This window comes from Schistocerca nitens, chromosome 1 (assembly GCF_023898315.1).
Source record: "Schistocerca nitens isolate TAMUIC-IGC-003100 chromosome 1, iqSchNite1.1, whole genome shotgun sequence".
Classification (NCBI taxonomy): domain Eukaryota; kingdom Metazoa; phylum Arthropoda; class Insecta; order Orthoptera; family Acrididae; genus Schistocerca; species Schistocerca nitens.
In genome coordinates, this window is record NC_064614.1 from 920,195,753 (window position 1) to 920,221,187 (window position 25,435).

Here is a 25,435-nt window from a genome sequence, read left to right on the forward strand (position 1 = left end):
TAGGCATGCCCGATGTTGACTGAATGGGCACGGCCCGTGCTGCTGGAGTTGTTGCTGTTCTTGTTCTTGTTGTTACGCCGGCAGAGGTCGCGTCCGAATTCTCGCGTGCCCTCTGGTGGACGGGACTCTACTTGCGGCAACTACCGCCCGTGACGCGCCGTGCCAATGTGCGCCTCCCGCGATCTTTCTGGTGGCTACTACACTCCTCCTCCTTCGGGGGGTGAAGCCACTGTGATCCACTGCGTCGGAAGGTGGAGCGTCGGGCAGGAGCGATGACCTCCACATCCATTGGATGGCCGGAGTCGAGGGGATCTGCCAACCCTCGAGCTGGAACCTTCGAATACGGCTGGAAGTGACCCACACGAAGAGGCCCCCGTCGTCCCACAACCGGAGCTCGGGACAGAACGGGTGACAAGCTGTCGAACTCCGGATCCAGTTCCACCTCAGGAGGGGCAAGACCCAGTGGCGGGGACGAAGGGGAAGGGACGACCACAGGTGAACTAGCCCCCTGAGAAACCGAGCCTGCTAGGGGGGCCAGCTCTCGCTGGGGCATCTCGAATGATGGCGATGCCAGTGCTGGAGCTACTGGAGGCTGCCAAGGCTGAGAACCATCGCAGTGCGGCAGAGTCACAGCGGGGAGAGGAGGTAACGTCCCCTGTGAAACCAAGACAGGTGCCGGCAATGGGGAAGCCGGTGTCCGAGAGGTCGGAGGGTGGGTGCCCGAACGTGGACGTAGCTGATTTTGGTGACGACGTACCACCCGATCCCCCGCCTGCAAGGTATAGAGCCGGCGGCCATTTCGGCGCAGGACCACCGCCGGTATCCAACGTGGATTGCGACCAAACCCACGGGCCCAGACTGACGTACCCAGTGGAAAACCAGGTACTCCGTTTTGTGAAGACTGGCGAGGACCAGGCCGGAGGAAGTGCAGCAGAGTCCGAGGTTGACGCCCATGGAGGAGCTCTGCGGGGCTGCGGTCGCCCATTGGTGTGGTCCGGTATGCCGTCAAGAAAAACGTCAAGGCTTCCTCTGCAGGAAATTCGTGCACATACTTTTTCATCTGCGTCTTAAATGTGCGCACCATGCGCTCGGCTTCCCCATTCGATTGTGGATGGAAGGGGGGAGAGCAAACGTGCCGAATACCGAAGCGCCTACAAAAATCCTGGAAGGTCTGTGAAATAAACTGCGGTCCATTGTCTGAGACCAGGGTGATTGGCAGACCTTCCACAGAGAAGATTTTTGCTAGTGCCTGGATTGCAACTTCTGAAGTGGTTGAGGAGCAGCGAACCACATATGGGAATCGGGAATAAGCATCAATGACAATGAGCCAAAAGCCATTGAGAAACGGGCCCGCAAAATCGATGTGAACACGTTCCCATGCTTGGGTTGCCGGCGGTCATGAAGAGAACGCTGCCCTGGGAGATGCTTGTTGGCTCGCACACTGGGAACAGGCGGCCACCAAGTGCTCAATTTCTCTGTCAATACCGGGCCAGTACACATGTCTGCGAGCCAAGGTTTTAGTACGAGAAACACCCCAGTGCCCCGCATGTAATAACGTGAGGACCTCCCTTCGTAAACCTGCAGGAACAACCACTCGAGGAGCTGTATCATCGGTAGCCAGAAGGAGAACTCCTTCCAAGACCGAGAGGCGGTCTCGTAGAAGAAAATAATTACGAAGAGGGTCTGAGGCCCGGCCCGGAGGGCGGGAGGACCACCCCTGCTGAATGAGGCGAACTACTTGCCGGAGAACTGGGTCAGCCGCCGTTTCTCTGGCGACTCTAGAACTAGTGATCGGAAAGCCATCAACTGCTTGGCGGGATGCCACATCCAAATGAAAATACATAATCTCCTCTCGGTCGAACGTAGGATCCGGGCCCACCGGAAGACGGGAAAGAGCGTCGGCATTGGCATGCTGTCCTGTAGGGCGAAAATGAATGTCATAATGGTACTTAGAGAGGAACAAGGCCCAGCGCTGTAGTCTGTGGGCCGCCCTATCCGGAATCTGAGAGGCGGGGCCAAATAACGATATTAACGGCTTGTGGTCAGTGATTAACTGAAACTTCGTGCCGTACAAGAAAGGGTGAAACTTGGTAACAGCGTAGACAATGGCCAAAGCCTCTTTTTCCACCTGGGAGTAATGGGCCTGCGCGGGACTAAGCGTTTTAGACGCAAACGCCAGTGGTTGCTCGGAACCGTCGGCGTTGCGATGGGCCAGAACCGCCCCCACCCCATACTGCGAAGCATCTGTAGCCAGGACCAACGGCTTACGGGGATCAAAAGTAGCCAAACAAGGGGCTGAAGTGAGGAGGCCCTTCAACGCGGTGAACGCTCGCTCGCATGCAGGCGACCAATCAAAAGGAACACCCTTGTGCAGAAGGCAGTACAGGGGGTGGGCTATAGTGGAAGCCCTGGGAATGAACCGGTGGTAATAGGCTATCTTGCCTAAAAAAGCTTGTAACTCTTTCAGCGAAGTGGGCCGAGGAAGGTTGACGATACCTTGGACCAAACTTCCTAGTGGCTGGATGCCATGCCGAGATATGGTGTAGCCCACATACTCAATGGACGGTTGGAAGAAGGTTGACTTATGCAGGTTGCAACGCAAGCCCACAGACCTGAATTTGAGAAAGAGGGTGCGAAGGTTTTGCAAGTGTTCCTTCGTGCTGCGGCCTGTGACAATTATGTCATCCAGGTAATTAATACAATGAGGGATTGTCGACGTGACATGCTCAAGATAACGCTGGAATATCGCCGGGGCACTGGATATTCCAAAAGCCAACCGCTGGTATTGGTAAAGGCCAAACGGGGTGTTGACGACCGCCAGCCGTTTGGAGTCCTCATCAAGTGGTATCTGATGATAAGCCTCCGACAGATCGATTTTCGAAAAATATTGGCCTCCCGCCACGGCGGAGAACAATTCATCAGCACGAGGCAAAGGATAGGTGTCCACCACCAATTGGGAATTAATGGTGGCCTTGAAATCGCCACAAAGGCGTAAGTTTCCCGAGGGCTTCTTGACAATAACGAGGGGCGAAGCCCACTCACTGGAAGAAACGGGAAGAACGACCCCTAGGGCTGTCAGCCGGTCGAGCTCTTCCTTTACCTGAGGGCGGAGAGCCAAGGGGATCTGTCTCGCGCGTAGAAAACGCGGCCGAGCCGACGCCTTCAACGTTAAGTGAGCTTCAAATTCGGAAACACGCCCCAGGCCCTCCTCAAAAATATCTGGAAAGTCTGAGATCAAAGATTCCAATGAGTGATAGGGAACATCGTCGGAGACCAACTGTATGGTGTCAGCAATAGAAAAACCGAAAGCTTGAAAGGCATCCAGGCCAAAAAGGTTAGCGGAGCTCGCATCACTGACAACAATAAAAGTAATAGGCCGAGTGACTGATTTGTAAGTCACGTCGGTAGTGAATTGACCCAGTAGGGGAATGAACTGTTTACCATAACCGCGTAGACGCCGGTAAACTGGCGCCAACGGGGGCGATCCAAGATCAGAATAAGTTTGTGCATTCAACAACGAAACTGCCGCGCCCGTATCTACCTGCAGTTGTAACCGGCGCGACCGAACCGACACCTCGATAAAGAGTTTGTGGGCCGATGCGTCAGGAGCCTGGCCGATGAAACTTCCTGAATGTCAACGTCCATGTCCGCTGTACTTGCTTCCTTCGATGCTTTGGAGGCTGAACGGCAAACTTTAGCAATGTGACCTTTTTTATTACATTTGCGACAAACGGCCCAACGCTGGGGGCACTCTGACCGATCGTGATGTATATAGCACGACGCACAGGACGGCAACAGGGGCCGGCGGCCAGAATTCTGTTTACGCGCCGTGCGGGAGCGGCCGTAACGGCCGGATTGTACCGCTCGCACGTCGTCCACCCCGGACACAGTGGACGCGGCCGCGCCACCCTGAACCTCCGCGACGTCGCACCACGCTTCCAGCTGTTGACCTGCCGCGTGAGAGACTTCATACGATTGAGCGATGGACAGAACTTCCTCGAGGGAAGGGTCTTCTAACTGCAGGGCCCGTTGCCGGACCTCCCTATCAGGGGCCGAACGAACAATGACGTCGCGTACCATAACGTGGGCATACGACTCTCGCGACTGCTCCGTGACAAAATGACACTTGCGACTAAGACCGTGCAGGGTTGCGGCCCACGCCCGGTAAGACTGATGGGGCTGTTTCTTGCATTGATAGAACTCGACCCTAGCCGCCACAACATGCGTGCGGCGGCGATAATAGGAAGACAGCAACGAACACAATGCGTCAAAAGACAAGGCCGAGGGTTCCTGCAACGGCGCTAGCTGCCGCAAAACTTGATACAGCGAGGGAGAAATCCAAGACAAGAAGAGAGCACGACATACCTCCGCATCGGCAACATGAAACACCTGGAAATGCTGCTGAAGGCGATGTTCATATGCGTCCCAATCCTCCGCCGTCTCGTCATACGGGGGAAAGGGAGGAGGGAACTGCGCCGGAGCAGACGGCGTGGAGAGCAACGCCGGAAGCACTTGTTTCATGGTGGCCATGAGTTCCGTCTGCTGCGCAACCAAAACTCGCACCAAATCCTCCATGCCGTGGAGAAACTGCGAAACCGGAACAACGACGCAACACGCGAAAGAACGACCCTACTCGTCGCCAATTGTGTAGTAACACTGTTCACGTTTACGTCGCACTTCACTTAGCGTAGACCGGGACTGTGTCCTAGGCATGCCCGATGTTGACTGAATGGGCACGGCCCATGCTGCTGGAGTTGTTGTTGTTCTTGTTCTTGTTGTTACGCCGGCAGAGGTCGCGTCCGAATTCTCGCGTGCCCTCTGGTGGACGGGACTCTACTTGCGGCAACTACCGCCCGTGACGCGCCGTGCCAATGTGCGCCTCCCGCGATCTTTCTGGTGGCTACTACAATATTCACAAACAGATTTGTCAAATCATTGTTTGTACACTATTTATTGTAGCTTGTTAAATGTTTCCTCCAGATTTTCTTTAAGCTGCATTGTATTGCTCTATGTATTGAACAGTAAATAACAATTCAGATACTCCAGAATGAGATTTTCACTCTGCAGCGGAGTGTGCGCTGATGTGAAACTTCCTGGCAGATTAAAACTGTGTGCCCGACTGAGACTAACTCGGGACCTTTGCCTTTCACGGGCAAGCGCGAAAGGCAAAGGTCCCGAGTTAGAGTCTCAGTCGGGCACACAGTTTTAATCTGCCAGGAAGTTTCAATTCAGATACTCATTGTAAACATGTTATTAGTTGTTCCTGTCTCGTTAAGCTGTAATCATAAAAGATCCATTGTTCTAATGTATGTGTGACATGTATTCTAAAACCTTAACAATTGTAGAATACCTATTGTAGTAATTGACAATAACACGTAATATGTGGGAGATAAGATGCTGCCAAACTTATTGCATGTTTAGAAGAAATGACACTTTGCTTTTGTTCTGTATTCCAATTGCAGCAGTGTCAGTGTGGCTGACTTTCCAACTGTAACAGATGCCACTGTATCTCAGGCAACTGATGGGCTTGTAGCAGTGTCCATGACAGATTTTGAATTGGAGGAACTTTCAATCAGCAAAGACAGTGTTGCCAGAATGCGTGCTGCTTTTATATATCACATTAAAAATAAAAATAAGGTATGTATTAGAAAAAAAAACTCTCTCTCTCTCTCTCTCTCTCTCTCTCTCTCTCTCTCTCACACACACACACACACACACACACACATTTTTCTTTCTGTCTTGCATCATGTACCATGTGGAAATAGACTGTCTTGGAAAGGGTTTTGTATACTTTATTTTATTAAGGATAATGTTAATTTGAATTGTGAACCTTACTAGAATGATCTATCAAACAAGAACACTGATTTTCAGATCACTTATAGACTTGTGCTATCAAAGCTGATAGGGTCAGTTCAGTGTGATTTTTCAGTTTTAGAGGTCGTTGAAGTTACATGACAGAAAGAAGTGTACATTCTGCCTCTGCTATACTAGACTACATGCACAGCTGTGAAAATGAAAACTAACTCTGTTACTGTACTCACTGTCCTTTTTGTTAAATAAACTAGACTAAGTTATTTAGAAATTTGTTTTTTTAATATGAAATATAGTTCAATTTTGTTAAATTATAATTTATATTTTAATGGGAAGTGCAGTGTGTGTGATAAATTTTAGTGTGCCATGACTAGAAATTACACAGGAAGAAATCTAGTAACCTGCCATTCAACAAATGCTCTACGCTATGTTATAAATATTGGTAGGGTTTATGTTGACACTTTGAGGTACTCTAGGAAACCCACCTTATTTTCTTAGAACTGGAATGCAATTATCTTAGCTAGGGTGGAGGAGCATTACCATGTTGATAAAGAAAACCTCTGATTTCATACAATGAAAACAATCAATTTTGACAAAATAATGTAAATGGATGGATAAAAAAAACTATTCACACACAAAAAGAAGGTTGTAATTGGGTAAGAATTCAGGTCAGGGGAGACTTCACGGCAAGTCTCCCCTGACTTGTGGTTCTGGATGACTTTCCTATAATCTACCCCTTTCCCTAGACCTCTCCATTCCTTTTCCTTCACCCCTCTTCCTTCCCCTTCAATCCTTCTGCCTGAAGAAGGAGCCACTGGCTCTGAAAGCTTGCCCAATCACAACCTTCTTTATGTGTGTATTCTGCCTACAATGAATCCAACCCGATCATTTTACTATGTTAAATATATGGTTCAGATTATTGTTATTCTGAGTGATTACAACATTGAAATAGTCCAGAATTTAGCAATAATTATTCCCTATGCATCAGCAATAATGTAGCCTAATTCCACTCTGATTATAACAAAACTAAATAGAAAACCTTGCAACTGAACAATAGTGTCATCTGAGGTACAATACATGTACATCCCTGAATCGATAAACTGATGGTGAAGAACTCTCTATAGTAGAGAACTGTAGGCAGCAGTTTTTGGTGTATGTTCAGCCTGATATAACAGCAGTAATGATTTTATGCAAGTTAATAAGGAATTATTAACAGAAACAAATACAGTAGGCAACACAGCTACAGTGAATTTATTTGTGGTGGTTTATTGCTGATGAGCACATTGTTTGGACTGGCATAATTGCGAAGTGACTAGATGTCCAAATTATACATTTTCCACTTTAATCAAGCTTCACTCTATTTCTTCTTCTATAGAACCAGTTGGAACGATGATTTTCTGCTTCAAAAAGTTCGGCTTCATGTAGTGTAGTATGAAACTTACCTACTGTAGCCCAATACGTATGGTGAACTAAAACAATATGAAATTTGTACTTTCACAAAGTGCATTAGAAAACAACTTTAATTAGACATAAATCATTGGTGTGCCATATCATGAAGGGTTACTTAACAAATATAAACATAAGCACATTAAACTGCACGTTATAATAATTTTCACCTTTGCAGCTGCATGGAATAATACTTAATTGTGAGCTAACAGAATAATAAGTTTCATGTGGAGTGTTTACCTACATCAAAATGATCCTCATAGAAATACACACACATAGTGACGATTGTTTCATTTGGATCTCCGAGTGAGTTGCAGCCACATTTTACGCATCTTCTCGTTCTTTGGAACTCTCGAAAACAATTTTTCAGGAGTTTTTGTGGATGTATTTGTACAGTGTGATACTAGACACCATTTGTAACTCATATTCCAAAATGTGAATTCCAAAACAAGATATCACTTTGAACGAGCTTTATGACAGTAGGAGCAGCATGCTAGCCAGTGGTGTCATGGGCATCACCTGACTCAAATGGAGTGTTTTAGTGGGCTTAGGAACTTATTTGAATTTAATTTGCTTTTAAAAACATGAAGGCTGAAATTCATGAGAAAAAGCATGATGTCAGTGTAAAATGACAGTTAATCATTTAAGATGATTTTCAGGAGATAGTAAAATGCACTGTTGTAAGATCATGTTGTGATTATGAAGCTAATTCTGTGTCTAAATCATAGTTATATAGCTGATCATTTTACACGGAAAGATCTATCAAAGGCATAAGGCATTACTATCCTGTTTCCACAGTGCTGATGCTATTATGTGCTGCATTCATTGCTGCTATTATTGTGTACATTTGAACACACTGAGATTACTCAAGGCTATACTGCTGAATCAGCTTGTTGAGTGAGGATTAATGATATGTGCAGTGTTTGTCAGTGAGCACTTCATTGTTCTTCTGCTGTTGTTGGTTTTCTTCTTGTAGCCTTGGAATGAGGCTTAGAATTACTATTACTAGTCTTAAATGCCAGACTGCCTCACACCTGTCACCAAATAAAATCACACAACTGTTATGTACATCATTAGATATACATGGTGGAAATGCATAGTCTCCCATTTGTAAAATTAAGGTACACACACACAAATGCACACTATCATGACACTTAGTGTCGCTATAGCCGCCTTACTGTCTCCAGGCACACACCACTAGACCACTGGGCCCAACCTTTCAAAGTAGTTTGAGGTGTTACATAATAACATACCCAAATCATTTGATGATGTCTTCTTAAGAAGTTGAAGCCGGAAACAAATCTATTTGTGTGACTTGAATCTCAAATAACAACAAAAATTTAACTCTCTTCCTTAGACAATGTGCCTAATCTGTCTATAACTTAGTTCTCATTGCTTCCCACTGAATATTAACACTAGAACAGTGGAAAATATGGTAGCCCTAGAACTGCAGGAAGTGGTCATTTGACCTCTATTGAGATTTGCTTTACAGTTCCACTGAATGGTTAAAGTAATTTTTTAAATTCATTTGTATGTTACATAAACATTTCAGTTGAAGCTTTACATTGAAGTTCTGCAAAATTGTGTGTGTAAACCGAGAAATGTGACCTATTTCTAAAGTTGCTAACATTTCTTCGTTTATTTCACTTGTTTGTTTGTAAAACTTGAAATCACAGTACAGGTACAGTTCTCACAGATGTTGTTAGTCATATTTCTTTTGCAAATTCTAATTTAACGCTTCTTTCAGTTTTTGATTTGTGCAGTACTAAAACTGCTTTTCCATAAGGTTGCCTTTTTGTGTTCCGTCCTGCTCTTTGTTGTTTCCCCATTTGTAAGTTCATTTACCAGCTGATGAATGAATGAATGAATGCAGTCTTCCTCCAGGAAATTTTTGATCATTTGATTGCAGATGACCCTAGTGTTTATTACTGCCATGTCTAAGGAGTTGTAGAACAGCAGATTGCTGCTCGCCATATAGAGGACGCATTAAGTTGCAGACAGGCACAACAAAAGACTGCTATACATTTGAAGTTTCGTCCACAAGCCTTTTCTCTGGAGTTGAAGTCTCAGCAGCCACAGATGGTGGTCGTGTGTGTGAGAGTTGTACTTATATGAACATTTGTGTGTGTTTTATACTTCAGAAGAAGACTTTGATCGAAATCTCAGATATATAGCAGACATTTTATTGTGCCTGTCTGCAATCCAGTTAAGTCCCATAGTGCTCAGAGCCATTTGTCTGCAATCCAGCATCTCCTCATTATATTGAGTTGCAATTCATCCTTTCCATAATGTTGTTGTTATTCCATTGTGGATTTTCCACTATTTGATAGTCTAGAAGATATACTAGGCCACCACCTGTAAGCAACGTTAGTTGAATATTTTACGAATCACTAGATTGACGTCCACCCCTTACTTTTGTTGCATTGGAGAATTTAAGTTTCTGACTTCTTTCCTTCTTTGCTCTTATTACTTCAGGATCTAGTACGCTGAGAATATTGACATTCTTAATCTTCTTCCCTCGGTACAGTGTATGTGTGCACTCTGGCTTATCAGTCTTTTTTCCAGATGATGGATGGAATTCGTTCAGATTTGTTCTCATTCACGCAGTAGGGGATTGATCAGTGAATCTGGTTCATTGTTGTCACTAAAGACATTTTCTTCTGTTGAAGTTTCTTAGGAAGCTGAGGTGTTGTGAAGAAGTTGTTTGTTGTCATGTTCCGTCACTAGTTTACAGATGGCTCCATGAGATGGACAATGTACAGATCCAATGCTGGTCGCCAGGTCGCTATTCCTGCTTACCAAGGTATGGAAAGATTTTGCAAATGTACTTGGATACCATCTCTGCAGCTGTCGTAAACTGAATCTACATTTGCAACTTTTATGTGGCATAAACGGAGTAAACCTATACTTTGCTTTGCTTGAAATAACTGCTCATCACTTGCAATAATCTCACCACAATGGTAACAGCAGAGCCAGTTTTGCACAATTTTGTTCCATATTTCAGAGGTAAAATTGAACTTGTTAGCAGGGACGTGTTGAGCTTGGTTTGGCTTCTCATTGAAGCAGAAGAATGGGACAAGTTCATGGAATCTGTCTGGTTTCAGACGCCCCAGGAATATGATCAAATGTACAACATACCAATCATTGCCTCCAATTCCTCTAACAACATGGTCCATATGGTTTTTTTTTTCCGTTCCGAACATTTGATCCAGTGTGTTTTTTATTATAAACAGACTTTGGAAGGCACCAGTGACAATCATCCACTCGGTGTCTAGCATGCCACCTGTCATTGAAATGCCATGTGCCAAGTGCCTCTCACGCAGTGGTTTCCTCAGTTGTGGAATGTGGTCGGATTCACATGAACTGAGATCTGATGAGTTGGGTGGATGGGGGTGGATCCATCTTGTAGCATGGCCAATCTCACACTGAATATATCAGGTGCTGGTACAGAGCCATCCTTGCCTGTGGTTGCAATCTATCAGTTGATTTTGGTAATGTTTATCAAGGGCTTTCAAATGTATTTACTGAAATTACGGCAATGCCACATGTTTGTGTAATATACCATAGTTTGCCATGACTTACAGAATGATGATAATGCTGTTATGTGTGTAGGCACATGTTGGGCAGTGTGTTAAAACTAAATTTAGTTTTTGTTTTAAAACATAGAACTGCTGTGATGAAACACAGTAAATGTGTGTGTTAATGGCATGCAATTTTCACTCATGTCTAAATTTATTTCAGTCCCAAAGTGAAGAAATTATTGAAGACCTTTTCCCTGAACACACAGAAACTATCAATGAAATTGACAATGTTATTGATACAGTCATTGTGAAAGTCAGTGAAGACCTAATAAATGATATTCCAGCTGCTGATCCTCGCTGGAGTGAAGTGAGATCGTCAGGTAAGAGTAGGTTATCTCTAATAAACATGTGTGCAAGTGATGGATTTTACATTGAATGAATTGGAGTAGTGCTTGGCGCTGTTGAAATACTAAAAAGTGCTCTAATCTTAACAGAACTCATCATATGATTTCATTTAATAACATTGCCCTATTTCACTTAATCCTCTGTGGACAGAATTATTAAGCAATACAAACAAAAAATTATATGTGCTGTATTTGTGCATCATGTGAAATTACTCGTGAGAAATATTTGCAAGAAGACTGCTATGCCTGCCAATGGTGGATCAGAAATGAATTTGCGCTACAGTTTCCAAACAGTTTTAAGTGTTTTCATAAAAACAAAAGTGGTTGTCTACATTGGTATATGGATGAAACATAGATTTGCCATTGCATACCAGAAGCAAGATAAGTCAATGCAGTGGACAGAAGCAAGGTCTTTAGCACCAAAGAAGACGGATTACACAAATAGGAGGAAAGGTCTGTTGGCTCCCACCTACATAGCGAGAAGTGATCATTATGATAAAATCAGAGAAATCAGAGCTTGCACAGAGCGATTTACGTGCTCATTTTTCCTGTGCCCTGTTAGAGTGTGGAACCATAGAGAAATAGCTTAAAGGTGGTTCAATGAACCATCTGCCATGCATTTAACTGTGAATTGCAGAGTAATAATGTACATGTAGGTGTAGATATAGGTATCAATGGTTTGGAATAGAAAATGTGTTCTGTTAATTGACCTCTGGATGCAGAAATTCAAAGAAAAGAGATTTGGTTCACAGAAGAAGAGACAAAAATCATCTTTCATACTGACAATGCATCTGCCCACAACAGTCTTGATAACAACAGTCTTGGCAACCAAATAATTGAGGGGGCTTTTCTATGATGTGTTGAAACGTCCACCCCATTCCCCAGATTTGGTTCCCACAGACTTCCATCTCTTACCAAAACATAGTCTCCCTTAGTAGTCATTGCTGAGAAGTGATTTAGCAGCACTTACAGAGGAACAGGATAGTGGTGGAATAATGCCACTGGTAAACTGCTGAATGAAGTACATTAATATTAAAGAAGATTATGTAAAAAGTTTTTGAAAAAATAAATTATCATTTTCACTATCAGGCTTCAGACCACCCTAACACAATACATCTGTATAAAACTCATTGACACACATTGTATACCTTTGTAATCTTACTACTAATCACATTTTTTCTGACTGTTTGTTTTTAATAAGACAGTGCTAAAAAGCAATATTTTGTGTATGATACACTTTATTAGTAGTGCTTATATGACTCTGATTGTCTCTGACTAGTATAGATGTCTCCAGTTGGCACTGCCTGCTGCTTCATCAAATGTCAGATTGTATCATCTTCCGTAAAGTTGAATTTAGCTCAGGAAAGAGTGAATAATTCTGCTACAAAAATCTTGGATCACTTACCATATTTACTCGAATCTAAGCCGCACTTTTTTTCCGGTTTTTGTAATCCAAAAAACCACTTGCGGCTTAGAATCGAGTGCAAAGTAAGCGGAAGTTCTGAAAAATTGTTGGTAGGTGCCGCCACAACTAACTTCTGCTGTCGAATATATGTAGCGCTACACAGGCATGCTTTGCTGGCACAAAGATAAATACTGGCGCCAAAAGCTCTGCGTCAGTAAATAAATTAAAAAAAAAAGGTGTAAGATGAGCTTTTTACTCCTCCCCAAGTTTCGACCACTGTATTTTCATACATTATTCAATGAAGTAAATACAAATTCAGTGTTGTTCATCTTCGAATGTAGCAGCATTTCAATGTACTACGAAAATCTGACTGGCAAGACTATTTGGGATGTTTGTCAATATGGCCAACTCTACGTTCTGAATTTTTTCCTACCTGTGAGAAGAGATGGTTGCTAATAGGAACTTTTATGAATTGCAAATCACATGCAGTATTCTCTTCAACATAAGAATAATACGAATATAAACATTTTGCCATGTATTCTTTCGTGTTTGCTGCTATCTCATTTAAATCCTGTCTGCCTAATAACCTACGAAACTAGTGTGAGACAGCAAAAATGCGGAAGAATATACATATCATGTCATGTTTATATATGTATTATTCTTATGCCTAATAGTGATACAATCAGAAATGAAGCATGGCAATTGACTAGATTTTAAAATCTAAGATGACTCTAAATTTCTGTGCAGAATGTAATGTACAAAAGAGGCGTCTGCAAAGATTTTTAAACGGAGAAAAGTTTTAGCTAAACTCTCGTTCAGAACATCTATCATACGCAGTCTATTATTTGGTTCTTGTTGATCATTATCAAAGAAAGCAGCAGTGTAAGTAACAACAAATAGCAGTCTCTTGCCATCATTTCGCTAATGAGACAATTCCTCTTCTTCTTTTTTTTTTTTTTTTTTTTTTTTTTTTTTTTTTTTTTTTTTAAAGCGGCGGTAACGCGCACAAAAGCAAGCCATGCCACGAGCGGCGACAGGTCGTAAACACTTATTATCAGAATGCGACAAACAATGCATGACACAGTACAATAATGCATTTTCAGCCTAGAGTGACGTAAACACCTATAACAAAGAGAACGGCACTTATCAGATCAAAGAAAAATAAGCAATCGATTCAAACCAGATGAAGCACGCTTGACGCATAGCAATAGGCTACCTGGTAAAGCTTAACTGCTAAGCTTACGACTCGAACCAAACTACTGTAGCTGTATCGTCATTTATCCTACCTTAATTGTGTCTCATATTACAATAGGCCAACTTTGTTTCGATTTGGAGGTGCGGCCTAAAACTTTTCTTTCTCCTTGAATTTAGAGTCTCACATTTCAGGTGTGGCTTAGATTCGAGTGCGGCTTGGATTCAAGTAAATACGGTAGTCATTGATATGTGGCAGAGGATAGAATTCCAAAGAAAATGATGAAAGGTGTGATCCATTCAGCTAGGTGAAAAGGGAGACCTAGAAAAAGAAGGTGGATTGACGATGTAGTAAAGGATCTCACCAGTATGTGAGTCTGGGGGTGTGGAAAAGAGCAGCAAATAAGCGAGAAGTGTGGAGGCAGATCGTTGAAGCAGCCAAGGCTCACCAAGGGCTGTAGCGCTACTGAAGAAGAAGAAGGACTCATTGATATTAAATGTACTTCAATAACTTTTCTTATATGTTGACCACTTTTTTTATTTCCAAAAACACCTTACGCATTTCAACTTTCCGTCATTATCAAAGGCTACAAAAGTTATTAGAGTTCTTCCAAATGACCACTTCATCTCACAGCATTTTCATGCATTTGCATATTAAATGTCTGACAGGTAGCAAAGCTAAATTGAAATTGAACAGAAAAAAAATTCCTTTGGAATCACTTTCCATAAAAGACTTATAATTTACAAAGTTGGAAGCTATTTAGTTCAAAAGTGTTATGAACCTGTTTGTGTTATTAAAATAATAATGTTTTCTGCTTTGTGAACTAACCTGTAAATGGGTAGCATGCAGATACATTTAAATACCAGTGAAGTTAATATTATGTAAACTGACCCACTACACACCATTACAATACAGTGCTCAAAGTGACCCTTGGAACTTGTAATTAACCAAATCAACTTTATGCATTGGAGGTGATAAGTCATCAGACCTTTCTTGCCAGTAATGAAGTCATATTAAGGGGACTGCTGAGAGAACTGGAGATTTCACAGGAGAAAGCTACCTTAAGGCAGTACAAAGATGGTTTGGATAGCCAGTGGATGGCAAAAGTCCTGCTGGCAGATTTCTTCTGTGCCCTAGCAGAGTGCTCATAAAATATGTTGAGTGATATACGTATGGTTTTTAACTTGTGCAATGATCACAATTTTTTGAGCATTTGGAGAGAGCTTTGTTGCCATCAGTCAACCAAAAGTTTGAATGTGTGCCACTGTGGAGTAACTTTATATATCTTCTTTCAGCTAAATACTAGAATTTTAGGAAAAAACCATTCTGTCTTTGGGGAAAAGTGGTTGATTCTGCAGGTTTGTTATTTCTTTTAGATACAAATACAGAGCATATTTTTATTTGTGGATGCTTTGTTTGTCATATCCCACCAGGAGATGGTCATCTAGTGGATGCAACAACAGGTGGCTACAAGAACACATGATACTGACGACCTGAGTTGTAAGACTGTAGTGATTGAGATCACTCACTGTGAGCAATATAGTGAGATTTTTAGTTTGTGATCCATATGTATAGGCATGTGATCAGTACATTACAGTAAATTAGCTCAGTGGATGCTGCAGATATTATTTAATTCTAAACACTGCATACGTGATGAGATGTCGGTGCAACCTGGCAAAAGAAAATGTGTGGTGAATGAACCCTATACTAGTTAAAAGGAGGATCTGTTTAAGATTTCTTTCACTTTCACAAGGATTTTGAGAAGAGCCCCTAAGTTCTTCGATTTTTATTGGATGCATCCAGAGATGGGTCACTACATTTTGCCTGGAGCAGAGGGAAATTCATGAAAGCATCTAATTTCAGAGAGACAGTAACACCACTGCATGTCCTCTTAAAACGTAATTGACGAGGCCATTTCCTGCATCAAAACATGGACCATCAAAAATGATATTAATAAGCACATTTCAAAGGCATAGCAAGTACAGGTAATGTACCTTTCATATGGTAACTAGCAACTGGTAACTGCTTCTTCCAACATGTATTGAGGTCAACCCTGATTTCACACATAAGATTGTTAAATGTTAAATTTTGTCATCAACAAGCGAGATGAACAGTATACTGCATCATTATAAGAGCAACCACAAACTGAAACACCCGTCATATTTGCTTCATGACGTGAAAATGGAGGCGTCACTAATGCTTGTGTGATCAGAGACAAATTTACAGCATATGTGTGTAAATAAGAACCAAATATACGTGTGCGTGTGGGTGTGGATGTGCGTGTGGGTGCGCGTGTCAGTCAATTGCACTGCTTGTGGTATAGGTGAAACTGAGGCATTTGTAGTGCCTCTTACTTGTGTGACGCTTATGTCAAGTGGCATCTATCACAACTGTTTAATTCTGACCATATACCACCAGTGACCCACTTTCATACTAAGATCATTCCATACTGGTGTCCCATGTTTGATTCCCAGCTGGGTTGGGGATTCTCTCTCCCCGGGGACTGGATATTTGTGTTGTCCTCATCATTTCATCATCATCCATTTTTTTTAAGTGCATTATCTGAAAACTACCTTGAGCAGTTACACAGAGAACAGACTCGTGGCAATAACATGTTAGACTTTCTGGTGACAAACAGACACGAACTATTTGAAACAGTTAACGCAGAACAGGGAATCAGCGATCATAAAGCGGTTACTGCGTCAATGATTTCAGCCGTAAATAGAAATATTAAAAATGGTAGGAAGATTTTTGTTTAGCAAAAGTGACAAAAAAGCAGATTTCAGAGTACCTGACGACTCAACACAAAAAAGTTTTGTCTCAAGTACAGGAAGTGTTGAGGATCAGTGGACAAAGTTCAAAACCATCGTACAATATGCTTTAGATGAAAACGTGCCAAACAAGATCATAAGAGATGGAAAAGAGCCACCATGGTACAACAACCGAGTTAGAAAACTGCTGCAGAAGCAAAGGGAACTTCACAGCAAACATAAACATAGCCAAAGCCTTGCAGGCAAACAAAAATTAAGCGAAGTGAAATGTATTGTGAGGAGGGCTATGCAAGAGGTGTTCAATGAATTCGGAAGTAAAGTTCTACGTGCTGACTTGGCAGAAAATCCCAAGAAATTTTGGTCTTATGTCAAAGTGGTAGGTGGATCAAAACAAAATGTCCAAATGCTCTGTGACCAACATGGTACTGAAACAGAGGATGACAGACTAAAGGCCAAAATACTAAATGTCTTTTTCCAAAGATGTTTCTTAGAGGAAGACTGTGCTGTAGTTCCTTCTCTAGATTATTGCACAGATGACAAAATGGTACATATTGAAATAGATGACAGAGGGATAGAAAAACATTTAAAATCGCTCAAAAGAGGAAAGGCCGCTGGACCTGATGGGATACCAATTCGATTTTACACAAAGTACACGAAGGAACTTGCCCCCCTTCTTGCAGCAGTGTACCATATGTCTCTAGAAGAGCATAGCGTTCCAAAGGATTGGAAAAGGGCACAGGTCATCCCCATTTTCAAGAAGGGACGTCGAACAGATGTGCGGAACTATAGACCTATATCTCTAACGTCGATCAGTTGTAGAATTTTGGAACATGTATTATGTTAGAGTATAATGACTTTTCTGGAGACTAGAAATCTACTCTGTAGGAATCAGCATGGGTTTCAAACAAGATGATTGCGTGAAACCCAGCTCACGCTATTCGTCCACGAGACTCAGAGGGCCATAGACACAGGTTCCCAGGTAGATGCCGTTTTTCTTGACTTCTGCAAGGCGTTCGATACAGTTCCCCCACAGTCGTTTAATGAAAAAAGTAAGAGCATATGGACTATCAGACCAATTGTGCGATTGGATTTAAGAGTTCCTAGATAACAGAACACAGCATGTCATTCTCAATTGAGAGAAGTTTTCCGAAGTAAGAGTGATTTCACGTGTGCCGCAGGGGAGTGTTGTAGGACCATTGCTATTCACAATATACATAAATAACCTTGTGGATAACATCGGAAGTTCACCGAGGCTTTTTGCGGATGATGCTGTAGAATATTGAGAGGTTGTAACAATGGAAAATTGTACTGAAATGTAGAAGGATCTGCAACATATTGACGCATGGTGCAGGGAATGGCAATTGAATCTCAATGTAGACAAGTGTAATGTGCTGCGAATACATAGAAAGAAAGATCCTTTATCATTTAGTTACAATATAGCAGTTAATTCCATAAATTATCTGGGAGTAGGCATTAGGAGTGATTTAAAATGGAATCATCATATAAAGTTCATCGTCGGCAAAGCAGATGCCATTCTGAGATTCATTGGAAGAATCCTAAGGAAATGCAATCTGAAAACAAAGGAAGTAGGTTACAGTACACTTGTTCACCCACTGGTTGAATATTGCTCATCAGTGTGGGACCCGTACCAGATAGGGTTGATAGGAGAGATAGAGAAGATCCAATGGAGAGCAGTGCGCTTCGTTACAGGATCATTTAATAATCGCGAAAGCATTACGGAGATGATAGATAAACTCCAGTGGAAGACTCTGCTGGAGAGATGCTCAGTAGCTCGGTACGGGCTTTTGTTGAAATTTCGAGAACATACCTTCACCGAGGAGTCAAGCAGTATATTGCTTCCTCCTACGTATATCTCGCAAAGAGACCATGAGGATAAAATCAGAGAGATTAGAGCCCACACAGAGGCATAGCAACAATCGTTCTTACCACGAACAATACGAGACTAGAATAGAAGGGAGAGCCGATAGAGGTACTCAAGGTACCCTCCGCCACACACCGTCAGGTGGCATGCGGAATATGGATGTGGATGTGGATGTAGATATAGATGTAGATGTAGATCTAGATCCTCATCATTCGTGACAGTGGCTAGATTGGACTGTGAGAAAATTGGGACTTTATATGGGCGCTGATGACAAAGCAGTGTGTGTCCCACAAACCGATCATCATCATCATCATCATCATCATCATCATCATCATCATCATCCACACTCATAGCTGCTGTTGATTGTCACCTGTTCAGATAACTGTTGTGATGTAAGGGTTAAACCTTTAAAGTGCTTGGCCTCACTGTCCCATAGAGTAGTAACAGGCTCATCTTCTCAACACTGAAATACAGTGCAAGGAAGTGAATAAGCCATTTTGTGTGACCTGACAGATGTAGTGGAGCATATGGAATTGCACTCATTTTTCTAGTTGCACATTAACACTCCACTAGGAGACATTTTATCCTACCATTGTGATCTCTTACAAAAATTGGTAACTGTCACATGCTCAGGACTTGAACTTGCCTACGGCTGTTTAAACACTGACTACACTCAGTCTGACTAGCAGAGGTTTGGCCATCAAGGCCTGTTTCCGCTGTACATAGTGCACATACAAAAACTTGTGATTGCATACAGAAATGTAATATTGAATCGCATTACTAGTGCTAAGATAATTTTCCACATGTTTCAGCTGTCAGTATTGGGAGTTCCAGTTCTCTCCAGATTCTCCATCAACTGGAAGGAAAACAGAAGGCTTTGGACCTGTTTGTACAGTTTCTGAAGGATGTGAAACTGTGGGATAGGGTAATACAATCACTATTACTTAACTTTGTTAAAGTTAGGAAAAAGTTAATAAAATATGAACAGTGTGCTTTATACTTGTTTCATAAGTAGTACGTATTTTGCCCTGTGTGTATGTGTGTGTATTCTCCTTGTAGTGTGTATTTTAAAGTTGCACGAAAGAGTACACCTTTATAGTAGGCTTTATATTGTTCAGTCTCATTGCAGACATCTTCTCTTCTATCGGGTTGATATTTCTCACAAAATAATCTGGTGTACGTTGTGTACTCCCATTATGCTGATGTAATACTTTGATATACACACAGGGTATGATTGTTACTGCACTGTGTTTTTTAACAATTGAGAATTGAACTATCATGTAAAGTACAGGATCCCAAATTGACATACCAGTCCTCATCCCAATGACTCCTCCACCTATAAACTCTGCCAGAAAGATACCATCCCAGAAGTCCAACACAAACTCCAATCCTTGCTTAAAGCCTTGGGCCCTTCCAAGAACATCTTTCCCACACACATACCTTCTGCATGCTCCCAAAAATTTACAAACCCAACAATCCTGCACGCCCCATTGTGGCTGGTTATTTCAGCCCCACTGGCCCTCATTGACCAAAACAATTGTCTGTAATCTAGCTTCCCTCATCAAAGACACTAACCACTTCCTTCACCGACTCTCCACCATCCTCACCCCTTTACCTCTTGGATCCCTACTTGTCACTGTTAACGCCACCTCCCTATACATCAACATCCCTCGTGCTCATGGCGTACCGCTGTTGTACACTACCTTTCCGTATGTACTTCAAACTACAAACCCACTACCTCATTCCTCATACGTCTTACTAACTTCATCCTTACCCAGAACTATTTCTCACATGAAGGGAAGGTATATAAACAAATCCGCAGCACAACCATGGGCATCCGCATGGCACTGTCCTATGCCGACCTCTTTATGTACCATCTAGAGGAGACCTTCCTAGCATCGCAAAACAATAAAGCTCTAGTCTGGTTCAGGTTCATTGATGATATCTTCATGATTTCATGATCTAGAGTCAGGGCCAAGACACCCTATCCTTGTTCCTTCACAACCTCAACACCTTCTCTCTCATCTGCTTCATGTGGTTCTCCTCAACCCAGTGTGCCATATTCCTAGATGTTGACCTCATCCTCTGCAATGGCACCATCCACACCTCTGTCCTTGTTAAACTCATCAACCACCAACAATACCTGCAATTTGACAGCTGTCATCCCTTTCACACCAAAAAATCCCTCCCATAAAGCCTGGCCACCCAGGGACGGTATGTCTGCAGTGACACGAAGTCCCTTGCTCAGTACTCTGAGGGGTCTTGCCAAGGCCTTCACAGACAGACACTATTCCCCCGAGACCTAGTCTGCTAACATATCTCCCGTGATTTCCCCACACACTGCCAAACCTCCCACCACCCCCAAGAACCAGCCACAAAGGAGTGTCCCCGTCGTCACCCAGTACCACCACGGACTGGAACAACTGAACCACATCCTTCGCCAGGACTTTAATTACCTATGCCCTGAAATGAGGGACATCTTATCCGAAATACTTCCCATCCATCCTAAAGTGGTATTTCATCGCCCACCCAATCTCTACATCATAATATTCCATCCCTATGCCACTCCCAATCCCAACCCCTTGCCACAAGGATCATATCCCTGTGGAAGACCCAGGTACAAAACCTGCCCAATCCACCCACCCAGCACTTCCTATTCCAATCATGTCACAGGTTTATCCTACCCCATCAGGAGATCGGCCACCTTTAAAGCAATCATGTCATTTACCATTTCTGCTGCAGTCATTGCACAGGTTTTTATATTGATATCATGACCAGCCAGCTATCCACCAAGATGAACGGCCACAGCCAAACTGTGGCACAACATGCAGCTGAACACAACACACTTGATACCAATGGCTGCTTCGCTACCCCACCCATCTGGATTCTTCTGTCCACCACCAGCTTTTCTGAACTGCACAGATGGCAGCTATCCTTACAACACATTCTGAGCTGTCGTAATTATCCCAGGCTCAACCTACAGTAACATACTGTCCCCACACCCACCAACCAACAGTTTCCACCCTCTCTATCATATCATCTCCTCCCCATTATCATCTCCCACCCTGTTTATTTGCAAACATCTGCCAATCGCCTATCTTTCCCTGCTCCTCTCCTTTTTTGCTCCTTTTTTACCCCCACTTTCCTGCCCCATGACATCTTGATGCTGCACCTGTTGGCAGTCTAGTGTCTTCACACTCCATCAGACAGCATTTGTCTCTCCTCCACCTATACACTACTATCCCTTCCCCTTTCACGCCCCCTACAGATTGCTGCTTGCATCCCACTTGATAGTTGCATTCTGGCCCATGATGCAGGAGTTGGCAGTCGCGCAGGAGTGTGTGTGTGTGTGTGTGTGTGTGTGTGTGTGTGTGATGTGCTTGCTTCTTGTGTGAATGGTGTTTGTCTCTCTTACTGCTGAAGGCTGTGGCCTAAAGCTTTATGTAACTGTCTTTTAATTGTGCCTGTGTGCAACTTAATGTGTCTTCTTTACGGTAAGTAGCAGTTGTCTTCTCCTACATTGAAAATAACAAGTAGTATTAATCACTAAGTAAATGAGCTACATATACAGTATAAAGTCCTTCATCAAAGGACTTTATATTGTGATCAAAGCCTGGAATAAAGAAACATTTGACGTCTACTTATTATGCAGGTTAGCTGAGCTAGTTGTTGAACAGCTAATAGACGATCTAATTTTTATTGACCTACTAGGTTTACTGAAGAGACGGTTCAGTTGCTTTAAGTCTACTGATATAGATACTTCCAAAGAAGGCTAAATGGTCAGTGCAGAAGATCTTGTAAACTACATGACTTCTTTCCCAAAAGCCCTTACCATTGATAGAAATTGGAATAAGAGCTTGGTTGAAGATATGTGAGAGAGATCTTTATTACTGTTTATTGAACGGGAGTACCATTTCAGGGGATTGAAGAGATAGGAGTGCAGTATGACATCAGGTTGGAATGTTTTCTGGGTTAACTGGACATTGTAATATCACTAGACAGTGGCGGCTGGAAAGGAGGAGGAAGTGATGGATGATATCTCACACTGGTGTTTCACACAAAGAAACAAGAAACCTTATTGGAATATGAAACTTCCTGACAGATTACAACTGTGTGCCGGACTGAGACTCGAACTCGGGACAGACACCATTCACACAAGAAGCAAGCACACACACACACACACACACACACACACACACACACACACACACACACACACACACACGACTGCCAACTCCTGCATCATGGGCCAGAATGCAACCATCAAGTGTGATGCAAGCAGCAATCTGGAGGGGGTGGGGAAGAGGAAGGGAAAGGTCCCGAGTTCGAGTCTCTGTCTGGCACACAATTTTAATCTGCCAGGAAGTTTCATATCAGTGCACACTCCACTGCAGAGTGAAAATCTCATTCTTATTAGAATACTTGGTTGAAATGTTAAGATACAAAGTAATTCTTATAAATTAACTTGGCACATCTGCATATGAAGCCAATTGGAAGGATGCTTCCATTTTTCAAGCCCCCTAGTACAAATTGGCTGTCACACTTAAAGCGCTAACAGTATTTTAAAGTAAAAAAAAAGTCCCAAAGGAAGAAATTCTAACGTAAGTGCGACAAAAACTATAAAAAGAATTTTATTATTACCAAAATTGAAGCAGACAACAATTTTGAGGCCATGTAGAATTCTGTCCACTTGCAAGAAATGTCCCTTCAGGTCATCGTAACAAGACGTGGGAGAGGCACGTTGTATGCCTCAGGAAAAAGTGGAAATGTGAAAGAATGAGAACGGTTTTGGAGACAGATAGTTTGTAGTAGTTAAAAGAGTGTGATGAATACTTCTTTAAATATTAGAAATTTCTTTGTTGGTGGAAAGATTTGATAGTACATATAGGGAAAAAAAATGGATATCACTGGAAATAAAAAGGTTGATGGAGTGGAAGTATGCACATAGATTCTAAAATTGGTCAGTACTGTGATTGATACTGTGAACCTAAGAACTTCACTGGCTTTTGTTTCTCATTTATAAGGCAATAAAGATAAGTCAGGAGATATCAGACGAGGTCTCCAAGTCAGGAGATATCAGACGAGGTCTCCAAAGTATCATCTAGTGACTGTGAAAGAAGCAGCTCCCAAAAATCATTTATGGTAGCAGTTAACCTCACAGAGGAGTACCTTTTCAGTCAGAAGGACACACTTTTTTTCTGGCTCCCGAAAATTATTATGCCTCCCGCCCCCGAAGAGGTCTTATCATAAGCAGAAAAAGCACACCTTGTGCACACATGACGGTTACCATAGATAGCTCTGACTGTACTGCGACTGTCAGTTGAATAATTCTTTTCAGATTTGTTTCACCTAAAATATTGGAAGAAATTCATTTTGAAAACTGAGCCGTTAATTGAGAAAGGTAAGCTGTTAACTACTCTTCAGAAATGATGGGGGCAGGGGGATATAAAATAAAAAAGATACACTAGAACGATATTTTAATAGGAAGTTTTGTTGTATGCTTTGTCTCATACCTATGAGCAGTGATTCATGTTTTGTTCAATCAGTTTTCAGCAGTCTCCATTAGACGAACTCCAATGCCAACATCATATGTTCTGGGAGAACATGCAGAAAAAGTAGTAGCAGCAATTTCACTTCACTTGCTTCAGCCACAGTAAGTCTTTAAATATTTTGTAATGTAAATTACCATTATTAGTATAGAAAAACTGTTTAACATATATTTGAGAAGGAAACCCCAATATGTCTCTGCTATCTTGAGTGGTAAAAGATGTTAGAATTGAAAATAAAACTAAAATAAATGTCTTTTTAAAGAATGGAAACTCCAGATTGGACTATCAACAATGTTAGGAAAAAAATAGATTGCTATTTACCATAAATATGACACATTGAATTGCAGACAGGCACAACGGAAAGACAGCTATATATTATAGCTTTTGGCTAAAGCCTTCTTCAGCAAAGAAAACACACATGCACACACACACACACACACACACACACACACACACACAAGCAAGCATGCACACCTCATGCACACATGACCACTACCATCGGTAGCTCTGACTGAAATGCGTCTGTCAGTTGAATAGCAATCTGGAGTGGGGTGGAGAAGGGAAAGGAATAGCAGAGTATGGTTGGGAGGGGGAGGGGGAGGAGAGAAGAATGCTGTCTGGCGGGGTGAGTAGGGACTAGATGGGGACCTGACTAGGCTGCAGGTGCAGTGTTTGGAGGTGGGGTGTGGGAGGAGGGGGAATTGTGAATAGAAAAGGTGAGGAGCAGGGAAGGGAGGTGGACAGGTGGGTGCATTGGTAGGGGCAGCACACAATGAGTATAAGGGGACATGAGAAGGAGGTGGTGATGGGACAGATGGGGCGAGTAGGTTACCATTGGTTGAGGCCAGGATAATTTTGGAAGTGGAGAATGTGCTGTAAGGATAACACAGATCTGCACAATTCAGTAAAGCTGGTGGTGGAGGGGAGAATCCAGATAGCCCGGTTGTGAAGCAGCCATTGAAATAGAGCATGTTACATTCAGCTGCATGTTATGCCACAGGGTGGTCTACTTTGTTCTTGGTCACAGTTTGGCTGTGACGACTCATCGTGGCGGATAGCTGCTTTGTATTCATACCAGAGTAAAATGTTGTGAAGTGGTTGCAGCAGAGCTGGTATACACCATGGCTGTTTTCATAGGTAGCCCGGCATTTGATGGAGTAAAATAAATCTCCAAAAGGATTGAAATAGGAAGTACAGGATGGGTTGACGGATCCATCCACACCTCTGTCTACATACCCACTAACCACCAGCGTTACCTGCATTTCAACACCTGCCATCCGTTCTACACCAAAAAATTCTTCCCATGCAGCCTGGCCATCTGGAGATGACACATCTGCAGTGACAATAACTTCTTTCACAGTAGTCTTACCGAAGCATTCACAGACAGGTACTATCCCCTGAACCTAGTCCACAAACGGGTTTTCTGTGCCATTTCCCCAGACACTCCTCAATGT

At 42.6% G+C, this 25,435-nt stretch overlaps 1 protein-coding gene across 2 annotated transcripts in view; it reads left to right on the top strand.

Annotated features, from left to right (window-relative positions):
• Window positions 1–25,435, top strand: part of LOC126192378 (nuclear pore complex protein Nup133) — a 127,509-nt gene that overhangs the window by 32,157 nt on the left and 69,917 nt on the right. For both annotated transcript variants that reach the window (XM_049932598.1, XM_049932599.1), the window contains exons 9-12: window positions 5,463–5,637; window positions 10,999–11,158; window positions 19,245–19,357; window positions 23,979–24,085. In XM_049932598.1, coding sequence (XP_049788555.1) covers window positions 5,463–5,637; window positions 10,999–11,158; window positions 19,245–19,357; window positions 23,979–24,085 — 555 coding nt within the window. The remainder of the gene's footprint in view (window positions 1–5,462; window positions 5,638–10,998; window positions 11,159–19,244; window positions 19,358–23,978; window positions 24,086–25,435) is intronic.